General features: G+C 38.3%; 1 protein-coding gene and 1 long non-coding RNA gene across 3 annotated transcripts in view; both read right to left on the bottom strand.

The window, feature by feature from the left end:
• The window catches only part of SCFD2 (sec1 family domain containing 2), a 393,663-nt gene that overhangs the window by 294,945 nt on the left and 72,609 nt on the right, over positions 1–26,109 (bottom strand). For both annotated transcript variants that reach the window (XM_081812374.1, XM_006734384.3), the window contains exon 4: positions 22,811–22,986. In XM_081812374.1, the coding sequence (XP_081668500.1) occupies positions 22,811–22,986 (176 nt within the window). The remainder of the gene's footprint in view (positions 1–22,810; positions 22,987–26,109) is intronic.
• LOC145720357 (uncharacterized) lies at positions 16,351–18,821 on the bottom strand. The gene is made up of 2 exons (XR_014143273.1): positions 18,493–18,821; positions 16,351–17,447 (listed from the first exon to the last, which is right to left on the bottom strand). It is a non-coding gene; the product is annotated as an uncharacterized LOC145720357 (long non-coding RNA).

Below are 26,109 nucleotides of genomic sequence, written 5' to 3'. Positions count from 1 at the left end.
GATTTTAAAGACTGAAAGTCAGGTCTCTTGACTTCCATTCACAGGAGTCTTTGGCAATGGAGACAAAATTACCCCATGCATTCTTAGTTTTGTCAAGACACTGCCTTGTAATAAAAATTGTAAAATTAAATTAAAGCCCCACCCAATCCAAATCTTAGGAATTAAAAAGACCTTGGTAGTAGCTGTCTATTCTCAACAATACTACCACAGTTTGGAAAGTTTATGCCTCTCCATCTCTGACTCCATCTCCAATGGTGACTCATGAAATGTATTCCCACCTAGTGGATATTGTGCAGATTTTTAATACAATTTTTAGAGTAGGATTGCATAGATGGCTTGTTTACTTTTTTCTTATTACTCACATGAACTTCAAATCAAGACTTCTGCGCTAGAAAAGAAAAATTAAGTTAAGATTAAAATGGCATTGCCAGGAGACAGATTAGAGGAAGGTAGACAGGACTAAAATTGCTGGAAGATGGTGATTAGGAGCTGAGGAAAAGGGAAAACCCAGCAGTTCTACTACAGCTGGTGACATTTCCAGTCCCTGAACACCATCCACACCATGAAAGGCTACAAGAGGCAGCAGAGGAACAAAACAAAACAATGTTTAACAACACATGGGACTGATTCTGCTCATTGTGTTCCTTTGTTCCCAGTACCTGACATTACTTTCAAAGAGTTAAATTTCAGTATCTCTGGGTTCCCTGACCACATTGTTTTCCCATTAGGCTTATTACTAAAACAGCTTTTCACAACATCAGTTAACACTTTGAAAATCTGTTCCCGTACTACCATCTTATGTGGATTATGTCTTTCCTTGCTTTGTTTCTTTAACACAGGAAAAACGGTAAAATTTTAATCATGTTCTCAGTGAGAGAAGCAACAATGACGCATTGAGTTAAGAAGAGAATAAAAACCTTGGTGTTGAAACACAGAATCCTGACTGTGTCACTAACACAGTACTGCACATGTATGCACTCCAACTTTCTTCTTGAAGCTTTGAAGAAATGAGTGGTTGCCAAAAAGCTTCATTGTCATTTTTATCCATGGGACAATGGAAATCTAAAATAAATTTTTAAAATATTAAGTGATAAACATTTGCTAATAATAGCTGGAACTTACTGTTTTATTTAAAGTTTTTATTTGGTTTAATAACTTGTTGAGATAACTACTTTAATTACAGGCCTGGAGGGGGGAAAAAAAAAGCCTTAGAACATCAACACAAATTAAATTCATTAAAAGTAGAAGAGCTATTCCAAATAGCATATTTTTTCCCCTATAATATTGATTCCGAATGGCTTGCCCAGTACAATAAGTCAGAAATAGTTCTGGTTACCATATTTAATCGTGATTTCAGAGATATGTCAAAACATCAAAGGGATATCAATGCAAGTAATATGCTGGAAGAAAAGAACTGGTGCCAAAAAGTTTAAAGCCCTAATTTGTATTGTGTCTTATTTAATTACTGTTATCTTTGAAAAGTAATATAATTTCAGCTTTATGCATTTAATTTGGGACCCAGATATCTACAGACGTGGGCAGTAGCAGATTCTACAGAAATGTATTTATGTAGTACCTCAAAGGAAATTTTGTTTTTTTCCCCGCAAAAGAGCTTGGGCTGGTCACCAGATGTGGAGGCCATATGGCACATGAACGTGAGAGCCCTGGGACAATAAGAATGGAGCTAATAAGCTCAACAGCCAGAAGCAACCATTCTGAGATGATGGACAAATGTTTGGTTGTGTTGACTTTTTGAAAAAGGATCCGTATAAATCACACTTTGTTTTAAACCTAGAGATACAGCGCGGCCGGACATTTTCTCCAACTCTTTATTTTTTGGGTTTAAAAGGAAATTTATCCATGTGTATTTTATTCCTTGGTGTGAATTCTGTCCTTTTCACATACAATTCATGTTGAAATCAAAAGAAAGGAAACTGAATCAGGAGCAGATAGCATGAGTGCTTTAGTGAACAGATAAATTTTATTTGCTGGAACTCTCAAGGAATTGTTATAGCTCATCAATCACTAAGACCTGTATATTTTGTTTCTAGAGTAACTCTTGAATTTAATCCTTGCTCCCCAAGCTTCAGCCCTTTTTCCACAAAGGTGCATCTTCTATCTAACCCTCCCCTTACAGATCCTGCAACTTGCCACACGTTATCAGAACTCCCTGTCTTTGAATAGGCAGCTTCCGCTACTTTCAGAGCCTTTCCTGCCCTTTCCTAGTTGGTAAATTCCCTTTCACCTTCCAAAACATAGTTTATCAACTGCTCATGAAATCTTGTTTGGCTTACCCAGGCAAAACTGTGTCTCTTTAATGCCTTTTTGAATGAGCCCCTGCAAATAAACCCACCAATACATTTCTATTCTAATGAGAAATGAATAAAGATAATGCTGATGGCAGGGGACATTTATACAAGGCTCTATTTATCCAGACACCATGTTAAGTATTTTATGCAAACTATCTAATTCAAGGTTTATATATAAAGAGCTCTTATAAATGTACAAAGAACAATCCATTTGCATTATAGACTTAGCAGAAACACATAAAATAAAAATCACCGATTCCAACTGAGGCAGACTAAAAACGGTTACAAATTATTTGCTTCTCCTGCCCTTGAGAAGTGGAGTCTAATTTTTTCCCCTTGTTTCCCAACTGGTCAGTAGAAGTGATGTTCCGGGACTTCTGAGGCTAGGTTCCAAGAATAAGAAGTCTTGCAGCTTCTACCAGTTCCTCTGGAACACTTTCTCTGGGATATCTGAGCCTCCACCTCTGACACCACCATGCTGGAGAGGCCACGGGTAGACACTGTAACTGAGCCCATTGTTCCAGCTATTGCCTTCAGGTCCCAGGCACGTGACTGACTCCATCTTGGGCCCTTTAGATCAGCCCCTCTACCAGCTGAATGCTACCAAGTCACCTCACCACCTCCCATGTAGAGATGAAGAACTGCCCAGCTGAGTTCTGCATGAATTCCTGCCACACAAAATTATAATCTAGCCACTAAGCTTTGGGGTAGTTTTCTGTGCAGCAATAGATAACTGGAAAACCCACTACTCAGAGAAAGCAATGATAATCATTTTCATATCTTTTCCCACTTTCTTTTCTAATTTTGTCTAAGTACCTAACCTCCCTTTACTCTACATCTTTTTTCTTGTTATTTAACAGAGCTGGGTTCACGCTATAAATGCAGTTTTGTTTTTCATATCCACATAAATAAACCTTTTCTACTAACATTATAGGATTAACATTTCCTGACCTCATTAAAAATATTCATTATCAGGAAAAGTATAAACCTTTTCAAGGGTCTCGTCATATATTGCCAAAGTGCCATCACAAAATTCATTCTCCCAAGAGGAGTATTTCTTGATAGCTACACCATTAAGCTATGCCCAACACTAAATTATCATTTGTTAAGCCTTGCTAATTTGAAGTGGTAAATTGCTTCTCAATGTAGTTTGAGTTTACATTTTTTATTACTAGGAAAAGTAAACACTTTTTTCATATCTTATTAGCCACTGTTATTTCTTCAACTATAAAATGGCTGGCCACATTTTTTTAACCATTTCTGTTGAACAAGTATGTTTTTCTTACCCACATGAATGGATTCTTCACGTCATGTATAATAATCTTTGTCTTTATGGCAATACTTCAGCTATTTTGTTTGCCTTTTATAGGGATTTTGATTTATTAGTATCCTGTGTAAAAATTTTAAAGGTAATAATGGCTATTGTGTTTTCTATGTGATTGGCAAATGGCAGGTCCTTTACATAAGTCTGTGTATTCTAAAGGCTTAATGAGTTTGCTATTATTATTATCCCCTCTAATTTACAGATGAAGAAGCTAAGGCTTAATGAGTAAATAAGTTCCCATAAAATCACTCAGTAAGTGTTGGGGACCAAAATTCAGATCCAGAACCATGGGATCTTAAAGTCATTTCTCTTAACTTCTAAGCCCTATTGTTACCATATCTGGTGATTTTCCCCTTTTGAGATTAATTCCATGGCTTTTATGTCTGGAATGATCTTCCCTACTTCAGGATAAATCATACGCTTGCCAGAATTTCATCGATTTCTTTTGGATTTAATTTACCCTTTTAATACAGTAATAACTCCCCATTTATCTCTGATTTTATTAAATACACTGAATTTAATAAATTACTAAAATACCCTTGTATCTACCTCTGAATTATTTTGTAGCAGTAATACATTATTAATAATTATTTTTGATGGGAAGGATAGTGGTTATTACTGAATTAAAAGGGTAAGTAGGAAAACCAAAACCATAAAAACCCTAGAAAATATTCATAAGCATTACTGATACATACTTGATATATGTTGATACATAATACTGATAAATATCATAATGTGGTTTAATTGAACATTTAATTTTCACTCAACATTATTGTTTTTGGAGTTCTTTGGATATATTTTAGAATAACTTCATCAAATAACTTCATCAAATCCTAAAGTGATTTTTTTAGTATTCTAGAATTCTGATTGACAGTGCATTAAACTTACAAGTTGAGAGGAAATTTTTATTTAACATTTACTATGTGTCAGGTGTAAAACAGTGATAAACAAGACATATCGGATCCCCACATTCAGAGAGTTGAGAAGATACAACTAAATCAGGCAATAAAAACAAAGGGTGATCAGTGCAAGATAATGGGAAGCATCCAGAAAAAGCAGCTAATTTGGACAGGCAGGATGAAGGAAAGCATTCTGGATAGGTAAAGAAAGTGATCCAATTAAAGAAAACAACATGTGCAAACACAGAGGACAATGAAATAATCAGATTTTCAAATTAAGGTCACTATGGCTAAATATCTCATTAAAATAGTCACCTCTACCACCAGAAACCAACCAACCTACAAAAACCCCTCTATTACTAAATTATTTTAACACTGTGCAGTTGTTACGTGATTCCATCTTGCTGTTGGTTATTTACCCCTAATCACTTTAATCAAAAACCAGAAGCCCTGAGAGGTGCATTTCAGAGATTTCCTAGCTGTTAAGGAGGTGCCTGGGTGGCTCTGTCGGTTAAGTGTCTGCCTTTGGCTCAGGGCATGATCCCAGAATCTCAAGATGGAGACCCACATCAGGCTCCCTGCTCAGCAGGGAGTCTACTTTTCCCTCTGACCCTTCCACTTCTTGTGCTTTTTCTCTCTCTCCCTCTCTCCTTCTCAAATAAATAAATACAATCTTAAAAAAAAAAAAAAGGATTTCTTGGATCTACTCATGTTTCTTCACCATTTTGTTTTCTAAGGAAGATGATGGAGCATCTGGCTGCCAGAATTAAGAAATGGCTGGTATGGATGACCTCTGTGAGCACTGATTCTGGCCTTTTTGTTGAACATCTCTTGTCCTTCAATAATAAAGATCCTTTCTATCACCATTCAATAATTTTGTAAAAAAGAACACCAATTGGGGGTGCCTGGGTGGCACAGTCGGTTCAGCGTCTGCCTTCGGCTCAGGTCATGATCCCAGGGTCCTGGGATCAAGCCCCGCATCGGGCTCCCTGCTCCATGGGAAGCCTGCTTCTCCCTCTCCCACTCCCCGTGCTTGTGTTCCCTCTCTCGCTGTGACTCTCTCTGTCAAATAAATAAATAAATTCTCTAAAAAAAAAAAAAGAACACCAATTGTCATTTCAGCCATGGAAAGATGACAAAATTAAGTACAAAAGTTTGGTAAAAAAAGCGATCCAATCAAAGAACACTGTATATGAGGAACACCAATATACATTTTTAAATAAAGAGGTTAAATAAAAAAGCAAATAGTCCACTGTCTGGATTATGTTTCCCCTTAAAGCAAACAGTAAAATTCATTTGTGTGTCCAATGTTCAGAAAGAAATGTAGATCTACAATAGACCGACAAAAGCTGTGTATAGAGAATTTTTGCCATAGAGAGGATTCTTACAAAGAGGACTGCGAAAGCACTTCCCAACAATGAGAATCTATGGTTGGTATGTATAAACATGGCTGAGATTTCTGAAGAAAATGCAAATAACAATACAAAGCCCTTGCAAGAACTCAAAACCTGTGTTTGTTGTTTGGGTCAAACTTGACTGCACTAGAACATTCAGCCTTTGGAACCTGCACCGGGGAGCCTAATCCTCTATTCCTAGATGCATTACTGGCTGAAAAGTGGCAAATAAAATAAATTAGGTGTACTGGAGGGGCTTGCTCCCCGGAAAACATTCAAAGGTGTATTATTTATTCTTAAAGCAAAAGCAAAGAATCATTTTTACAAAAAATAAAAAATCACTTTGTATTTCCTGATAAACCGATGCACAGATGATTTTCTTATAAGTAGGCAGAGCTGCTTCTCCTCTACTAAATATGTAGCACGATGATGACTTTTATTTAACTTATTTTTCAAGCAAGCCTTTTAAGACAGTGTATAATTACTCAGTGCACGGACTCTGGGGTCAGGCAGAGTCAGCATGGAAGCCAGGCTCCACCATTCATATGTAAGCTTAGGCTGATCCTTACCTCTGCCAAGCTTCTGTTTCCTCTTCTGGAAAACAGTTCCCAGAATTGTAAGGCTTGAAGAAGACAATGCATATAAAGCACGTAAGCTACGTAAAGCTACTACGCAGCCCTGGCACTAGCAGGAGCTCTGTGGTGGTGGATGAGACGGCAGTGAGGAGTAACTATCTTATAACTTCAGTCCTATCAGCTTGTACAAACTTCAGAATGGTTTCTCAAACTCAAAGATAAAAGTGGGAGCGGTCTGGCAAAAGAAAGATGATAAAAGCTTTTGGCGAGATTCACAGATTTGACAAAATGAAACCCAAGTTACAGACATGATCCTCTATGACCTTTCGCAACAAGGGAAATCTGAGGTCAAATTCGTGTTCTTAAAGCAGGTTTACTTATGACCCATGGTTGTCTCACAGGTGCATAAAAATCACATATATTCCTCCTGACCATAAATAGTCACTTAAACTCTTAAACTTTTCATCTTTTTATGCTTCTACCATAAAATTATTCCCTTATATGGGTGTGGTGTAGATCAATTTGAGATAAACCAGATGAAAACACCTCACTAACGGTAAGGTACTACACATTCACTGAACCAATATGCACTGTGTGTTTCTTGTATGTCAGGCATATTCCAGGTGAAGGGAAAGCATGGATACATAAATGATAAGATGCTGCTCTGTCAGTTTGGGTGCAGCTGTGGCACAGGGAGATGGACACAAAGAACCATAAGCCACGCCGTGACTGACATGTGTGATCATGGATGCATGTGTGCAGGGCTATGGCACACTAAAAAAAAAAAAACCATTCCTGTGTTAAGACAGACATCCTTTATCAGTTGAAAAGTCCTTTTTAACAATTAATTGGCTATGTCACACCCAACAGGTGCTCAAAATTTGTGCTGTCTGCAGTCATTATTTAACTATTTAGAGATTCTCTTCCCACTACATAATGTCAACTCCACAATAGCAGAGGCCTTGTTTTTCTCATTTACTAATGCAGCCTCAGTGCCAAAGAATGGTGTGTGGTGTCTGGTAGATGCTCAATAAATATTTGTTGGATGGCAGGATGGCTTTTATGTTGTGCCTACATAAGAAATAATCCCTATTTAGGGATCATTTCATTAGCATTCCTACAAAAACAAAATATTTGCTTATAAACTTTGGTCTGTATTTTCCTTGTTTTTTTTTTTTTTTTTTACTCTATTCTTTTGTCACGCTCAGAAGGAACCACTGAATTAGTCTATTTCCTAATCAGTATACTGATTATTTGTAAGAAGAATTTAATCCAGTGGGTGCCACTAGGAACTATTCTGGTCAGTAAAGAGTGCTGGTGACATATGCCTTGGTTAGTGTATTTATCATATTTAAATGGACAGCTTTCCTCTAAAGAATTGTATTTATGGGATTATTGCTAATATACCTTTTTCTCACTTAGACTATGATCTTTTAAAAAAATCTCTACAGGAGCAAAAGAAAACAAATCCATCAAACAAAAGTTACCTAAAAACAAAACAAAACAAAACAAACCGAACAATATTTTATATATATATATGATAGAGGCATGTAAGTATTTTCCTTCTACTCCCAAAACACTCTACATGTATAAGTTTTGTAATGTTTTTATATTTTGTTTTTCTACCAAAACTAAAGTGAAAGAATACAAAGTAAAAAAGAAAGAAGAAAAATTCTATATTTTTCAGTAGAGTTAATAACCAGGAATGTGAAACCCAAATTTTTCCAATTTTATTTCCTCATTTTTTTCTATTTAAATATTATGAATCCAAAATGGTGCAAGAAAAACAAACTTCCAACACTTAGTAATATATCAAACAAACAAAACAGCAACACTAAACAAAACAAAACCATCACTGGAAAAAAGACTATACCAACTTTACATGGACTAAGTACAAAAGGGAATCTTCTGTACTCTTGTCAAACCACAATAAAGATTTTAAAAACAAAATCATATGAGTGGATAATAATAGAAACAGCTCCATGTGGCAGGTGCTGTTGGTAATTTATCAATTTTTAACAAATATTTTCTCTTGAAATAGACTTTTTTGCAATTTTGTTTTGCTCATTTGTTCCTTTTTTAAGAGCTCAAAATCAAGGTATTGAAAAAAGTAAGAACAGCGTTTGTGTGCGGTCAGAACATATTCCTATCAAAAACACAGGGTATGACCTGTGTATAATGGGCCAGCTGTAGATTTTTTTTCCTGCACAGACACAAAATGACATAAATTATAAGCTAGCACTGCCCCTATTGGAAAACACTGAGGAAAGACAGTGCTGAAGAGAACCACATACAGTGCTCCCCCTAAAGAATGTGCGACTGTAGGATATTTGGATCATGCGACATTCCTCATTCAACCTTCATCACTTCCAGTGCCAACACATTCTGGAGGAAAAGAGACAGATCAGCTTCCATTCAGCACTATCCCACTCTGCTTTGAGTCCCTTAATTCCGAAGTAAAGAATGGGAGGAAAAGAGGCGGAAACCAAGGCACAGATATTCAGTCAAGGTGCTCAGGTTGGCCAAATCCTCACAGTGTCCCTCGCCAGAAAAAAGCCTAACCAAAACTTGGTTTCTCTAAGGCTGACTAACATTAAAAAAAAAATCAATTAAACGGTGTTATTTCCTTCCATTCTTAAGAGCCCAGATGTTTAAAAAAGAAAAAAAAATCCCAGAAACCACTGGGGTAGACAGCATAGTACAAACAGAGAGAGGGAGTGGCTCGGGACAGAAGATTCAGTCAGCGCAGGGAAGCACAGATCATTATTATTTCCCTTTTGGTCAAGCAAACCAGAATGGTTGTAGCCCTTGTTTTTCACCAAATACTCACCCAGATGTGCCTTTGGCCACTGGCATAAATCTATATTTGAAACTTTTTTGGTAGACCCACAAAATGCTACGAACCAAAATTGTTAGCCTTAAGCTTACTTTGCCTGATTACTAACTCTGGCTTGCAGCTGGAATAACATATGATATCATTGCTTCTAAGGCAAGCCCAGTTTAAAAGCGATCATTCACTTAGCCTATATATTCGACTCTTGCCTTCTAATCAGATGGTTGGCACAAATTCACCTAACTCCAAAACCTGGCGATGTGCCCTCCCTAGGCAAAGAAACAAGAGATTCATGGGTGGGTTTTTTTTTTCTTTCTGTTTTTCCATTTGTCTCTCTCTTTTATTATTCAAAAATACAATACTTTAATGTGATAGAGGAGAACGACATCAAAATAAAATATTCTGCAAGAGAAAAGTGAAATGAAGATGATGTATCCTAATGGAGAAATGTACAAGTCTCATAAGGTTTCAACAAAAGGTTTGCTGGGGAGTAAAACTCAAGATGAAAATCTAACCTGGTTGCCAAATTAATAGATATATCAAGGAAAAATAAATTAGTGGACAAGGAAGCATTTTAATGATCTCAGTACTCACAGATGCATATATGCAAATAAATGCATATAAAGTTATCAAATAAATGCATATAAACTGAACATTTAATTAACAGGCTATGTAGGCCCTACTATGTTTTGAAAACTTTTTCATCCGAATTCCTGAGAACGAGTGGAATGTGAGACAGAAGTGGCCAATAGTCATTTTGCCATTTTGCCCCAGGACAAATATTCCAGCAATACACAGTAGTGAAGGGCATGGCTTCAATCAGACACATCTAGGTCTTACCCTGGCTCCAATACCGACTACGAGCAGTAAGACCACAGTCAAATTCATAACTTGTCCAACCTCTGCTATATGGGGCTCAAATCTGAATCAGCAGTTCTGAAAGTTTATTTATAAATTGGTTGATGAGAATCTAGGACTTACTTTTTTCACAGAGGCAACACTGTAAGTGCAGTACTCAGGTACTCGGACCCGCCCAGAAAATCCTATCTTGTCCCAGATCCCTGGAGATGGCACAAATGGTACTAATGTCCTGAAAGCTAATCCACAGTACAAAATAAACTATGCACATCCAAGAAACCATGAATGGCTCGGTTGTGTCCAGCAGACAGCACGTGCTCAATGATTGATATTACATGGAATGAACAGAATATTTTCTTTTGAAAAAGGCTTCTCGGCTGATTTTCCCTCTACCACTCAGAAGTGACACCTCTCTTGGCAGAGAACTAGAAGGCAGGGGCTTCCCTGGGAGAAGACAGAAAGTGATGAAGAGATGATTTATATTTCTGAGAACCAGAAAAGCTTATTCTAGTTACAGTGTCTCACCAGGTGTTCTGAATTGTGGGGGGAAAAGATGGGTAGAAGTCTTGTCAATTAATAAGAGTCTAATCATGTGAGCCCCTGAGGGACCAACATGTTAGTCTATTCAGATCTCTTTAATTCCAAATGTCTTTCATCTGTGACTTTTTCAACAAATTTGTTTGGAAATTTTTAAAACTCTAACAATTTACGGTTGCATTAAAATGACCTAAATCTCATACACTATTTCCAAATACTCCACAACCTGGCGATATTTAAGAGGACAGGCCTTGAGACAATTCATTATTTTGACTACTTTCTCATGAGGTCATAAAATGAATTACAAGGCTCACAGAAGAAGCTGCTGTGATGAAAACGGCAGCCAAAGATGTCCATGTTAATCAGAATGTAGTTTAGCGAGTGTCACAAAGACCCAAAGTTATAGTGGCTTAGGCAAGACAGGAATGTATTTCTCAGTTACATAAAGTCCAGGTAGGTGATCCAGGGCTGGTACGGTGTTCACGTTATCTTTAGCAAACCAACCATGGACCTTCCATCATTTGTTCAAACATCTCCAACACACAGCTTCCTGTCATGACCCAAGATGGTCACGCCTGCTCCTGCCATCCTGGCTGCATTTCAGCACGTGGGAGCTAAGGGTTAGAGGCGTGTACCTACCCTTTCCGTGCACAGCCTGAAGGTGGCCCACATCACTTCTACCTGTGTCTCATCACTAGAACCTAGCTGCAAAGGTGACTGGGAAGTGTATTTATTATTGTGGGTGGCCATGTGCTCCGGAAGAAGTCAGAACAGGTGTTAACATAAAGAAGCCTCTGTTCTATGTCCATTTAAGGCATCATTTTTTGACTCTAGTAAAGCTCGTATTTATTCATACTCAGGTGCTAATCTGTGGCAAGTAAACTCCATATTTATAACAAACTTCTCAAATGCCCACAGGCAGACAGTTAAGCCTGCTATTGCAAGCATGAAAATGAGGATGTACATTCTGGGACGCATTCACAGACAAGGTCAATAGAGTCCCTAGTCTCACTTATCTTACAGTCTAGCAAGGAAGACATTGAATGTGTAACCAAAACATGTCAGTGAAGGAGAAGCAAAATGAAAACAAAGTAATGCACAAAGCTACTCAGGGAAGGCTTGGCTTGTGTGTGTGTGTGTGTGTGTGTGCGCGCGCGCGCGCGCGCGCGGATGTGTTCGAGTGTGGGTGCAGATGTGCCTGGGAAGAGAAGATGTATGATTCAATACTGAAGTTAATACTTAAGAGCCAGGAATAATGTGGAGCACTCCAAAACCAGGAGAAAGAGGATATACAAAGCAATCTATAGAGAAAGGAGGATAAACAAAGCAAATGGTTAGGAAAGTTGAGAGACCATACAACCTTTGTATTCGGAAGTTATTTTTTTCACTTGTTCTAAACAGTGCTTTTTAGTGTTTATATTTTTTAAATAAAGTTAACTAATTTCAGGTCTGTTGTTCTAACTAAATTTTAGTTCAAAACAAGTAATCACTAGCTGTGAATAAAATGTCTCACATGTTTTTAATCAAAATGAGTTACATACAAAACAGGTAAAAAATAAGCAAATTCAATAATTATATTTCTTACATTAGTATTGCTTTAAAACACTAATCATGGGTTTATTTTTTTTTTAAGATTTTATTTATTTATTTGACAGAGAGAGAGCACAAGTAGGGGAAGCAGCAGGGGCAGAGGGAGAGGGAGAAGCAGGCTCCCCGCCGAGCGGGGAGTCTGATGCGGGGCTCGATCCCAGGACCCCGGGATCATGACCTGAGTCAAAAGCAGACGTTTAACCATCCAAGCCACCCAGGCGCCCCAATCATGGGTTTATTTTAATTAAGATAATCTGTCATGATTTTTAACAATTTAAAGGCACAGTTTTTATATTTAAAATATTATACAGTTATATATCACTATAGGGACCCAAGCTAAGTCAACACATTGTTGAGCTATCAAGAATCCACTGAGAAAAATCTTAACCTAAGACCTCATAGTGCCAGCCCAAGAGGTCATCCCCAAAGCACCCATCCCTGGTCCTAAAGCAGATTAGGGGAAAGTTCAGTGTCACTTAAATAATCTTGATGTATTCACAGCATAGTTCACTAGGCACAGACTTGATGAAAAAAAAAAAAAAGCCACCTCCTCAGTTCGCAAAAGGTGCTAACATGAAATGAATACCCCAAGTGACAAACCCTTTGTCACACTCCTAGCCAGCGAAGGCAAACTGCCCACTCCAATGTCACTATTTTAACCCAATGCGCAATACAGCAGTCAGGGAGACACCAAATCTGGGGGATTTTTCATCTGCTTCCTACCTTTAAAGCCCCATTTTATTGACTTAAAGATACCACACACCATTAGCAAGAAACAGAATACTGCCATTAAACTAAGAAATACCATGAATTTCAGGACGCATCCCAATTTCAGAAATACTAAAATGCGAAAAAAAACAGACATCTTAGAATCAATGAGAAATGGTAGTATTCTTCTGACCAAATCTGCCCCTTTTTGTTTTCAGAATGAAAAATTACCGTTGCTATTTTCAACCTAATTACCAAAAAAGAAAGTTTTCGTAATCTCCCTCCTACCTCTCTTTGTAACAACTGCTTAATACAAATGTCCAAAGAGGTAACTGGTAAATCTCCATTTAACTCTTCTCCAAAAATATTTAAGACATTTCATTCAAAACAACTGCTCATTACTGTAGGGCTCTCCAAGGGGGCCATCAAAAAAAATAGCATTCCCCCTTCCCAGCCATGGTTCTGAACAAGTTGGGAAATAAAGCAGACCTTAGTAAAGGCATGAGCCCAAACATCACTTTTATTAATGATATAAGGCCAGCCTGGGTGGTAAAGTATTAGGTCTGTTAGCCACGTTGGCTTGTTCCTTTGGAGCTCCAGAACCCGGCAGTCTTTTCCTCCAGGTCGGAGGCAAGCTCTGACCCGGTAAGCCCTCCCATGAAGACCCAGGGCACAGCACCTGCTCCGTGCTGCCAGCATGCTCTAAAGAGGAAGAAGAGTGGAGAAAGAAGGTGGCAGATTCTGGTCCTGAAAGAGCTGAGTACCACAGTGCTCTCCATAGGCAGAGCCCCTCTCGAGAGGAGAAAAGGCAGGGTTGAGCCCATTCAATCATCTCAAATTTGTTAACCAGAAAAAAACACCCCTCTTCCCGAGAGAGGAGGCTGCAAGGGTCAGAGACAGACTAGGAGCATGGCTAGGAAAAGCCCCTCCTCATGGAAATCAGGAATGGGGGAAACTAGTTGCTCTCTCATACTTGCCTTTGTAGTCATTTTGATGTAATACTGTGAAAAACACTGTGACATAATAAGAAATATATTTTTAGTCTCTGCCCCCAGTTCCCGGCACACAGATTCTAAAACCCTTGTGTTTTCCTGAGCGATAGGGGTGCTAGGAGCATCGTTTGTTCTAATATTTGGTCTTTGACCCTGGTTTCTGATACATAGAACTCCTAAATCCCTTGGAATTTCCTGGGTGATAGGAGCATCTTTTGTTCTAATGAGGTAACTCTTGGTAGATTCCTAGATAGTTCCCGGGGACTGATCACCAGAAAGACCAAGCCATGAGTAGAAGCTTAGAACTTTCAACATCATCCCCCATCCTCCAGGGAAAGGGGAGGGGCTAGATACTGAGTCAATCATCCCTACATGATGAAGCCTCCACAAAAATCCCTAAAGTATACAGCTTTTGGGTTGGTAAACACATCAATATGCTAGGAGGGTGGCACATCCCAACCACACGGGGACAGAATCTCCTGCACTAAAGACCCTTCCAGACCTCACCCTATGTACCTCTTAATCTGAGTGTTCATTTTTATCCTTTGTAATATCCTTTGTAATAAACTGGTAAACTTAAATAAATGTATCCCTGAGTTTTGTGAGCCACTATAGCAAATTATCAAACCCAAGGAAGGGGTCTAACCCAGGGGGTCTGCACTAGGCCCATGTAGTTAGTGTCATGACTGAAATGTAGGACATCCAGTTGGAGTCCAGAGTTGGAGAATTGGTTGGTGTAGGAAAAGCCCTACACGTTTGGTGTCAGAACTGCTGAGAATAGTGTATGAAAGAAATAAGAGGTTTTCTTTTAAACATGCTCCAATTTTCCTTCTCAGGAAAAACCCTATGAAAAATCGCCTTAATCTATAAACGACACTCAGGTCTGACTTTGGGGATCATCTTTTTCTGCCTCTTACCCCACTCTTTACCCAAATGATGTCACCAGTACTTTTGCAAGTGACAATTCATAACAAAACAGGACCTCCCAGGGTGTCGGTGAAGTCAGGCATGGAACTGAAATGAGGCATGACGCTTCCAAGCCATGCCACAAGGCTAGGGACCACATAGAAGCTCTAGAGGACCGGGAAGGTAAACCCCAATTTGTTATAGCACAAGCAGACACACTTACTTAGCTTAAGGAAATCTGATTTGTTATTGAAGAGATATTCTAAAATTTAGTCTATCATAAAAGGAACTCATTCTACCCATTAGAAACTTCTTTGACTTTTAGTAAATGGGATGCCTACTTTTCATTTCAAAGGCAGGTAGAATTTAAAACTAAAGCAACATGTACCTGGGTTATCTTGAGTGGCTTTGTAACTCATTTGTATTTGATTTAAAAATCACTTTCCAAGTTGGATTTTTTAATTTAGAAATATAAATTCTGCCTAAAGAAATAACTGGAGATAGAGAACACATATGTACATGGTCTGTTTTTTAGGAAGTATAAACCCAGCTCCCTCTTGTACACAGAGTTTGCTACTGTTTCATAGCCACAATAAATTATGGTCAATAAAGTTTTTCTTTGTGACAATTAGCATAAGAACATCAGATTTGCATTGGAGACACTGGGTGTTATATGCAACTAATGAATTATTGAACACTACATCAAAAACTAATGATGTACTGGATGCCTGGGTGGCTCAGTCGTTAAGTGTCTGCCTTCGGCTCAGGTCATGATACAGGGTCCTGGGATCGAGCCCCGCCATCGGCTCCCTGCTCAGCGGGAAGCCTGCTTCTCCCTCACCCACTCCCCCTGCTTGTGTTTCCTCTCTCGCTGTGTCTCTCTCTGTCAAATAAATAAATAAAATCTTAAAAAAAAAAAACTAATGATGTACTATATGTTGGCTAATTGAACTTAATAAAAAAAAGAAAGATATGTATTGTAGAAACAATGGGATTTACATCTAGATTTACATAGAAAAAATGTTGTGAAACATTATCAAACAGTAAGTACAAAAAGGCAGCAACATCTTTCTAAGTAACAATCTCATTTTTTGTTAACAAATTTTAAGTTAGAAAAACGAAGTCTAGGTGAGAGTATGTTAAAGGCATTGCTCGCATAAAATAAATTGGCATTTGTAATATTTTTAGTTCAGCTGAAAGAATAAATAATAACTACTATTTATTGAGCAGTTATTCCATGCCAAGCACTGTACTTAGTGATGCACATATATAATTTTATTCAGTCCTAACAATAACAAACACTATGAGGTAGGCAATTTAATCCTAATTAGAAGAGGTGACTAAATGAAACTTTCTTGCTATACTATAAAAAGAGAATTCTTTGTAGGCTGCCACCCAAATTAAGTAAATCTATACTTTGATTAAAAAAAAAAAAAGCAAAGCTACTCTTACAAGTGAATACATTCATTACAGAATCATAAATGTATCCATGTTCAGGTGAAATTTGCTCTTTTCTACATTTTAAACTTGAAACAGAAACAATTATCTTTTAATGAGCACACATGTACCAAACGCCTAAAACATAGACTGTGATTTTGGACCTTGGAGATAAGGGAGAGGAAAAGGAGTTGAGAAGATATTTTATCTCCTTTGGTTTTTAAAAGCATATTCACTGCTGATAAATATTAGATTTTTCCCAACAACACTCAAAATAGTTTCCCTTTTGAGCACATAACATTATCTTTCTGTCATTTTCAGAAGCCTGAGCCAAACGTAAGTCTTATGAATTGTACTCAGATCTGTTGCTGACTTGTCATGAAATTGCCAAAACCACTGAACTGAGAGATGGTAGCGTAGAGGAAAGGCAGTAACTTGTGTTTAATTATAGATTCTCAGGACCAATTCCTTTTTCGTAACCAAGACTGTCTATAATGTTAGTTATAAAGTCAACATTGAGGTCCCGGTGACAGAGGCGTGGTAGAGAGTGGTGGAAATGAGTCTCCAAAGAAATAAACAACTCTCAATGCTGGCTGAGATTTGCATCTAGGTGGCTCTCAAGCTCTTGGGGAAAAGCTAGGAGTCGCCCTCATCTTCAAAATAAACTTAGATGCTCTACTTTCAAACCAAAGTCCATAAAAGGGACAGTTCACCGTATACCAGGACTTGTTACACTAATGGATAAGTGTGTACCATATAAAGTAAGCACGGCCATAAACAAAGAGCAATTAGGATGGCCAATCTACAAGCTCGCCTATGCTAAAGCACTAACTTGCAAGGACCCAGAAATGACTGAGAGTACAGTGCTAGCCTGGATCATGTGCAATTACGATAAAAGTAGGGTTTTGGCATTTTAAATGCTTACTTCTTTTTCCCAGTGTTTTTATTCCTTTCCACTTGCTGAAAGAACCACACCAAGTCTTGTGGTCACATCTGAGGCAGTCTAATATGCAACAGGATTCTAACAATTAATTATAAATATAAGATGGCTTAGAATTAATACTGTGTCAAGTTTCTTCAGAAACCTCTAGTGCGTTGAAAGATTATCATTCCTGAGAGAAAACTGCTCTGCCTTGTTTTGAAACACCTTTTTTAGATTTTGGAGCTGTGGGAAGCAGAGGGTGAGGGCGTTGTGTGTGGTAGGGCAGTGAGGAGGGAAGGAGTTGGAGAAGAGGCCTAGAGCAGGTTATCAGAGCCCAACGGAATGAAAAAGGGTATCCATGTGGGGGAAGCAACCGTGCAGGCTGTCGCCATCAAAGGAGGGTGAGGAGGGCATCTTTACGTGGTGGGTGGCAGAATCCAGCACTGTTGGAACCCCAGGAGGATAGAGAGGACATCCACGGGGAAGCTGGAGGCAGTGAGGGCCCAGTGCAGGGTATCAGAACCTGAGCAAGGTGGGTGGTGGGGGGGGGTACAAAAGTCTACCAAGGCCCCTGTGGGGTGAGGAGGGCACGGTAGGAGGGGGGACACGGGATGCAGGGGGAAATGAAGCAGCAGGCCTATATGGGTTGTCAGAACCAAAGGAGGTGAGAAAAGCATTCATTGGAGGTTGGAGGAGAGTAATACCCCAAGGCCCTGCCAGGGCCTGAGCAGGGAGGTCAGAGCATCTAAACAGGGGGTTGGCAATGGCAGTACTCTGGCAGGGAGCCAGAGCCTGCAGAGTGAGGAGGCATCTGGGCCACGGGAGCAGCGGTGGGGCCTGCTGGGGGCTCTGGAGCCTGAGAGGAGTGAGGAGGACACCCATGGATGAGGGCGAGGCGGGGGTAGCACGGCGCCAGACGTCAGAGCTCAAGCGACGTAAGAAACGCATCCCTGTGGGGGTTTCAGCAGGGCCACCCGGGTGTGAAGCAAAAGAGAATATCTGTGTGGCCTTGGCCATGGCCTACAACAGGAAGAGAGAGCTCAGGCGAGGTGCGGAGGGCATGAGAGGGGCAGCTCCTCTAATGGAAGATTGATTATGTATGGGGGGAGTTTGTCACGTCATTAAATATGTTGAGGGTAATGGGGGACAGGTTCTTCACTGTCAGAGAGGGAAGTTACAAATATGTAAAGGGAGAACGCTACAATAACCCTGTGGTATTCGATTAGAATTGGGGCATTCATATGAACTCCTGGCCTTAAACAGACAGGTATAGGCATCGGTACAGATGAGATCGACAGATGCAGAGATAGATAGCTGAATCTTTCGAATGATTCATAAAACTCTGCTAATACTGACCAAAATAAGACCAAAGTGAGCACATTAAAAATACGAGGCATTTAAAAATGGAATATAACTATGTATTCAAAGGAGATTTAAATTCTTATGAGAATCCTATGAATCAATTTATGCTAATAAATTTGAAAATAAAAATGAATAGCCGATTTAAGCTAATATAAACTACCAAAATAATCTCAAGAGGAAACAAAAGAATTAAATAGATCTAGAAACATTTAAATAACTAAATTGGCAATAAAAATCTAAATCTAAAAACAACAAAGCTATTTGAGATGATTCCTTAGAGATATTTCACTGTTGAGCAACTGTGATTCCTTTCTTATATAAATAGCTCCAGAAAATACAAAAATGAAACTCACCCTGATTTTAAAAAAGCTACCATAACCTTTGTTTCAAAACCAGACAACAGAGCACAATGAAGAAAAATTATATGCTAATTTCACCTATGAGCATAAATGAAAATAGCTAAGTGTTAGCAAACTAAATCCAGTTGTGTGTGTGTGTGTGTGTGTGTATGTGTAAGCCCAAGTTGAACTTATCCAGGAATGCAATAATGATTATTTAACATTAAAAAAATTATAAATACAATTCACCACTTAACAATTAAGGGAGAAAAAACCCTACATAGCCATCTAAAAAAATTCATAATGAATTTAGAAATGAGACTCAACACTCATGAATGATAAAAAACAACAACAAAACAACAATTCAGTAAACTAGGTTTAGGAAGAAACTTTCTAAGCTTAATTAAAGAAAAAAACCCTCAGCAAACAATATTTAATGGTAAAATTTTAGAACATTTTCTTTAAAGTCAGGAATAAGATGAAGATGCCTCTTTTCACTGCCTCTGTTGAAGAGTGTCCTAGTATCTGGTCAGAGCACTAAAAAGAAAGTGGTATCAAGAAAGCGTAGAACGGAAGAAACAAACACAAATGCCAATGCAAAGTTGATGGACATGTGATCACCAGGCAAAAGTGAAGAGTTTCCCTACATGCCAGCAACGGACAGTCAGAAAATTGAATCTTTAAAAATTCAATTCACAGTGGTATTAAAATCTTTAAAATACCCACAAATAAATCTAATTCCCTCTTAGAAAGAAAATCATAAGCTGGACATGCTGATTTTAAGACATTGTGGTATTAATTCTGTGACAGATAAACTGGCCACTGAAACAGACTAGAAACTGAGAAATAAACTCACTGTTATATGGGATTTTAGTACATTACATATCAATAGGAAAAAGATGAATATCTTTTGGCTCTAAATAAGAAAACCAACATTTTTTTAAAAGATTTTATTTGAGAGACAGAGAGAGAGATAGCGAGAGAGAACATGAAGGAGAGGGAGAAACAGACTCCCTGCTGGGCCGGGAGCCCAGTGTGGGGCTCAATCCCAGAACCCTGGGATCATGACCTGAGCCAAAGGCAGACGCTTAACGACTGAGCCATGCAGGCGCCCCGAGAAAACCAACATTTTTTAAGTGGCTCAAAAATGAGAAGAATTATTATCTCACAAAACAAGATATTTGAGCTAAGGTTCAAAGTCATCAAAGATCCAAGTTCTGCCTGTCCTCCTCAGGATCTCAGTGAGCTCCCTTCATTACCACAAAATGCTCATGTCTCAAACATCAAGAAGCAGAAAAAAGAGACTGTTTCTTCATTACGTATCTTCTGTCAGGGCAAAAGAAAATCTTCCCTAGAAACACTTCCAGCAAACTACTCTTTGCTTGTCTTTGGCTTGAACTGCTAAACTAATCATTAGGTAGGGAAATGAGAATGCCAATGTACTCTGAGAGCAATCAGGATTTGCCTGAATCATTTGGGAAAAGAGTAGACACTGGAACAAATTGGTGTTCTGCCAACATGAGAAAGAGGGAAATGACTCTTAGGTAAGTAATTTATGGTACAATGGAGTATTCGATAAATAGCGTGGGGAGACTAGACTATTCATATGGAAGAAAAGAAAGCTAGATCTGAATAATACCATAAACAAAAATAAATTCCATGTGGATTAAAATTTCAAATGTCAAAAGTTAATTTTTAGCAGAAAATACAGAACAATATGTTTTGAAATCAGGGGTAGAAATAGATGTCTAGGGGCACCTGGGTGGCTCAGTTGTTAAGCGTCTGCTTTCGGCTCAGGTCATGATCCCAGAGTCCTGGAATCGAGCCCCGCATCGGGCTCCCTGCTCCGCGGGAAGCCTGCTTCTCCCTCTCCCTCTGCCCCTGCTTGTGTTCCCTCTCTCGCTGTTCCTCTCTCTGTCAAATAAATAAATAAAATCTTAAAAAAAAAAGAAATAGATTTCTTTTTTTTTTTTTTAAAGATTTTATTTATTTATTTGAGAGAGAGAGAATGAGAGAGAAAGCACATGAGAGGGGTTAGGGTCAGAGGGAGAAGCAGACTCTCCGCCAAGCAGGGAGCCCGATGCGGGACTCGATCCAGAGACTCCAGGATCATGACCTGAGCCGAAGGCAGTCGCCCAACCAACTGAGCCACCCAGGCGCCCCAGTAGATTTCTAATATAAACCACAAATAAGTACAAATCATAAAGAATAATATTAATTAGTTAGAATATATTAAAATTTTAAACTTTTGTACAATATACTGGCATTAAAGTTAGAAGACAAACCAGAGCCACAGTGAAGTATTTGCATGATGTAAGACAGTTTTCTGTTACCCAATAGATAAAAAGGGGCACAGTACAAGTATGAGCAATTGACAGAAGAGGAAAACTGAAGAGTCAGTAAATACTATAAAAGATGCTCAACCTCATCAGTAGTCAGAGAATTGCAAACTTATATAAAGAAATAGCACTGACCCACTATTAAAAAATGTTCTAATTTGATAATACTGAGTACTGGACACTATATGGGGAAACAAAATGTCATCCATGCCTAGCAGAAGGGTCAACTAGGTCAACCTCTTTGGTGATCACTTTGTTGATATTTAGTAAATTCAACAATATGCATTGTCAGTAATCTAACATCCTTTCCAATATATGTATCCTAGAGAAACTCTTTCACATGTATACCAAAACACATGGTCTAGAATATTCACCACATTCTTTCTTGTTTTTCTCTCTCTCTCTCTCCCTCCCTCTACACACACATACACACACACACACACGAATATGGAATAGCTTAATTATACAACAATATGAATTGTATAAATAAAGTGTTGTATATTCATATAATCAAATAGTATGGTATAGTTCAAATAAATGAACTGGATCTATAGATGTCAACTTGAATTATCTTAAAAATAGAATGTTGAGAGGAAAACACAAGTTGTTTAGGAATATTTATAGTACAATATTACTTACATAAAAAGTAAAACCCAGAGCACCATACTCTGTATTATTTATGGATAAATAAGTATTTAATAAAAATACAGAAACAAGGAATCATGTTTGTGATTACCTCTGGAAAAGAAAAAAGAAGAATCAGAGCAATGAAAGGTATAAGTATCAGAGATGTTTCAACTTTATTTCTGTTTTCTTTCTTTAATGAAAAGGATATAAAAATATTAAAAATGGATAAATTACATTGAGTCTACGTGGGGAGTACATATAGATATGTCATATTATTTTATTTTCGTTTGAAATGCTTTATAATTTTTTAAGTTTTCCATGAAAATGTTTCATCAATCATGAAAAGGTCCTAACCCCATACAAATCACTTCAAATTCACTACATTCACAAATGTAGTTTGCCTTCATTCACCTTTTACTGAGCATCATTTTAAGCCACATGCTATATGTTGTTTGAGGATTAGAGACTAGTTAGTGTCAGAAGAAATGTAAATAGTAGCAATATTCTGCAAGGAAAGTAGCAAGGATTGGATAAAGATACCATGAAGATCAAGAAAGGTCCAAATGGCATAAAATCGAAAAGAGGTTAGTCAAATGCTCAAAAAACATTCTTGGTATTGAGTGAGAAGCCAAAGATGTCACTGTCAAAAAAAAAACAAATAAAAACAAAGCGAAAAACAAAAAATCAAAGGTATGGAAAATTTCTACTAAAATTTTAATTTGGAGGCTCTTAGAGAATATGATATAGAGTATATGTCAACAATATGACTTATTACTAAGACTACAATAAACATCAAAGTTTTTTCCCGGAAGCAAGCATTTTAACTATTAATATCCCAAGAAACTCCCATAGCAACATACCTGGAGAAGGAGTCTTTCAAAAGCCAGAAAGTTGTCCCACTTGGCAGTCTGCGGGTGTTTCAGGGTTTGAACCGTGGCCAGCCCAAGCTGTAGGAGCCCACAGTGATTCACTAAAGCTTTGACGTTGTTCTTGAAGAGCTGAATATAGGACATGAGCTGCCCCGGAGTTACTCTCCCTGGAGAAACATAATAATTTATCAGTAGTAAAATCATGAGAAGAATGCCATTAATAATATTACTGCTTCCTACTGGCACAGAATTTCAGAGTTGGCTGCAAGCTTTCCTAAGCTATTGTGATTCTTACAACAAAATGGTGACAGTAGCAAATTTGAAACTATTACCTGCCTTTTACAAGTAAAGAAACAGGGGGCACCTGAGTGGCTCAGTTGGTTAAGCATCCGACTCTTGATCTCAGTTTGGGTCTTCATCTCAGGGTCCTGAGTTCAAGCCCTGCACTGGGCTTCACGCTGAGCATGGAGCCCACTTAAAAAAAAAAAAAAAACTGGGGCGCCTGGGTGGCACAGTTGGTTAAGTGTCCGACTCTTGGTTTCGCTTCAGGTCGTAATGTCAGGGTCATGAGATCAAGCCCTGCATCAGGCTCCACACTCAGCAAGGAGTATGCTTGAGATTCTCTCTCCCTCTGCCCCTCCCACTCATGCTCTCTCTCTCTCTAAAAATAAATGAACAAATCTTTAAAATGTAAATAAATAAAAATTTAAAAATTTAAAGAAAACACACAAGTAGAGAAACATATTAAGTGATCTGGCCAAGGCTATATTACTAGTAGAACTTATTTTATAATTCTGCAATGCCCCACAAATAAATTCTCAAAGTCATCCAAATAAGTATTCTTTGAGCTCAACATGGAGTGCCTCTCCAAGCAGAGTACATAGCGATCTAAGAAGCAAAAAGGCAAAATTTCTAATGGTGTGTGTATGTATAGAAAGTAAGAAGAGAAATCCGTTACAACTGTGGCTAAAACCTTATCACTGATATCAGTGGGTTCATGACAATATTCATGAGGATCAAAGCTGGCTGTCACGTGAAATAAAAATCTATGGAGACCTGGGGTGGCAAAAACACTGGAAGATGAGGCATCAAAAGAAAACACTGCATATGAGTGATACAGCACATTTACTACAATGGTCACCTAGACTAAAACAAGAGCCCTATCTCATAAAAGACTAGATAGTACAGAAAAACAAAACGTTTGTTGAAGATTCACTCCTTTAGAGCCTCTAAGTCCAACATTTGCCTATTGCAGTCCTTTGAGTCACTTCACATTGTCCAACGTATCAAACTGCATTCCTGCTGATCATGGGTGCTATGGACAAAACTCCTGAACACCAGATTCTCTCCATTGGACAAGGAGGTAGCAGTGGGGCCAAACATAGATGCAGGTCAGGTAAATCTTTCCTACACACCTTATCCATACCATGTTTGTGGGTTGCTCTCCAATGCCTGAAATCCAAGTTTGTTTATTATATCTAGGTTTAATATTTAGCAATGAAATCACCTATATTTACTTAGCACCTTACAGTTTACATAGTGCAAGTATGCCATCTTCTGATTCTCATAGCAACTCTACGGGGTGGCAAACAAGGCATGTGCTGCATCTGTTAGACCCACCTGAGGGAGTTCGGTGTCTTACACAATGCTAAATATCAGGTATCACTTAATAAGTGGTTTTTGATCACAATACACAAAAACCAAAGACCTTGCCACAAGAAAGTTATATGCCTGCAACAGAAAGAATAAGAATAGTGGAATGGTAAGTAGTGAAGCAAGCCTCACTCATTTCTTTGGTTCCTTGGTAAAGTCTGAGTTCATTCCTGATTCTCAAGGCAGCAAGCTAATGATCTACTTGCTTAACTACTTACAGAGAAGAGCCTCATCAACTCCTTCTTTGTCTGGTTCTGAGTCAGGTTTATTAAGGTATAATTTACATAAAGTTCACCCTTCTTCTGGTGTACAGCTCTAGGAATTGTGACAAATGCATATAGTTGGGTAAGCACTATCACAGTCAAGATACAGAACATTTCCATCATTCCAAAGACTTTACCTTCTTTGTAGTCAATTCTCCTTCTCCACCCCAGCCCTTGTGAGCACTTCTCTGTCTTTATCTGATCTCTGTCCAATAGTTCAGCTTTTCCAGAATGTTATATAGATGAAATTATACAGTATGGAGCCATTTGATTCTGGCTTCCTTCACTTCAGCATAATGCATTTGATATTCGTCCTTGTTGTTGCTTGTATTAGTAGTTTGCTCCCTTTTCTTGCTGAATAATATTCCATTGTATGAATGTGTCATAGTTTATTTAGCCATTCATTTAGCCATTCACCAGTTAGTGATCATTTGGACTAGTTCCAATTTTTTAGAAATTATGAATAAAGCCTTCACAAATATCCATGTTCAGGTTTTCATGTGAGTATGTGTGTGTGGACAAATGGTTTCATTTTTCTTGGGTAAATTTCTAGACCTGGGTTGCTGGGTCATATGCTAAATGTATGTTTAACTTTGTAAGAAACTGACAAATTGATTTCCAAAGCAGCCTGTCCTGCCAGCAATCTATGAGAATTCTAGTACCTCACATCCTCACCAGCCGTTGCTACTGCCAGTTATTTTTATTTTAGTCGTTCTAATACATGTGTAGCAACATCTCACTGTGGTTTTAATTTGTATTTTTCTAATGATGAATAATGTTGATCATCTTTTTATGTGCTTATGTGCCATCCTGTATGTTTTTTTGGTGAAGTGTCTGTTCAAATCTTTTGCCCATTTTTTATTAGGTTGTTTACTTTCTTATTATTAAATTGTGCCATCACTTTTATTAAGTCATTGATTCAACACATATTTCTGTGACAGACACTGTTCTTATTGCTAGAAATAAACCTGCAAACAAATCAGACAAAACTCTTTGTCCTCACAGTGAACAAATATAAAAGACAAATGTCTCCTTGATACCCTCCTATTTAATTCAATCTATTACATATCATTCTCATTTAGGGATGAAGGCCTTTTGTGCAAACGATAACATGTTTACACAATGACATCTTTTAATGCCTATTAAAAAAATTTTCACATGAAATGCGTTCAATCAGGGCGCCTGGGTGGCTCAGTTGGTTAAGCGACTGCCTTCGGCTCAGGTCATGATCCTGGAGTCCCGGGATCGAGTCCCGCATCGGGCTCCCTGCTCTGCAGGGAGTCTGCTCCTCCCTCTGACCCTCCCCCCTCTCATGTGCTCTCTGTCTCTCTCATTCTCTCTGTCTCAAATAAATAAATAAAATCTTTAAAAAAA

The sequence above is a fragment of the Leptonychotes weddellii genome, chromosome 2 (genome assembly GCF_054177405.1).
Source record: "Leptonychotes weddellii isolate Sample4059 chromosome 2, ASM5417740v2, whole genome shotgun sequence".
Lineage (NCBI taxonomy): Eukaryota > Metazoa > Chordata > Mammalia > Carnivora > Phocidae > Leptonychotes > Leptonychotes weddellii.
The sequence above is the reverse complement of the archived record's forward strand: the minus strand, read 5'-3'. Positions and strand labels throughout refer to the sequence as shown.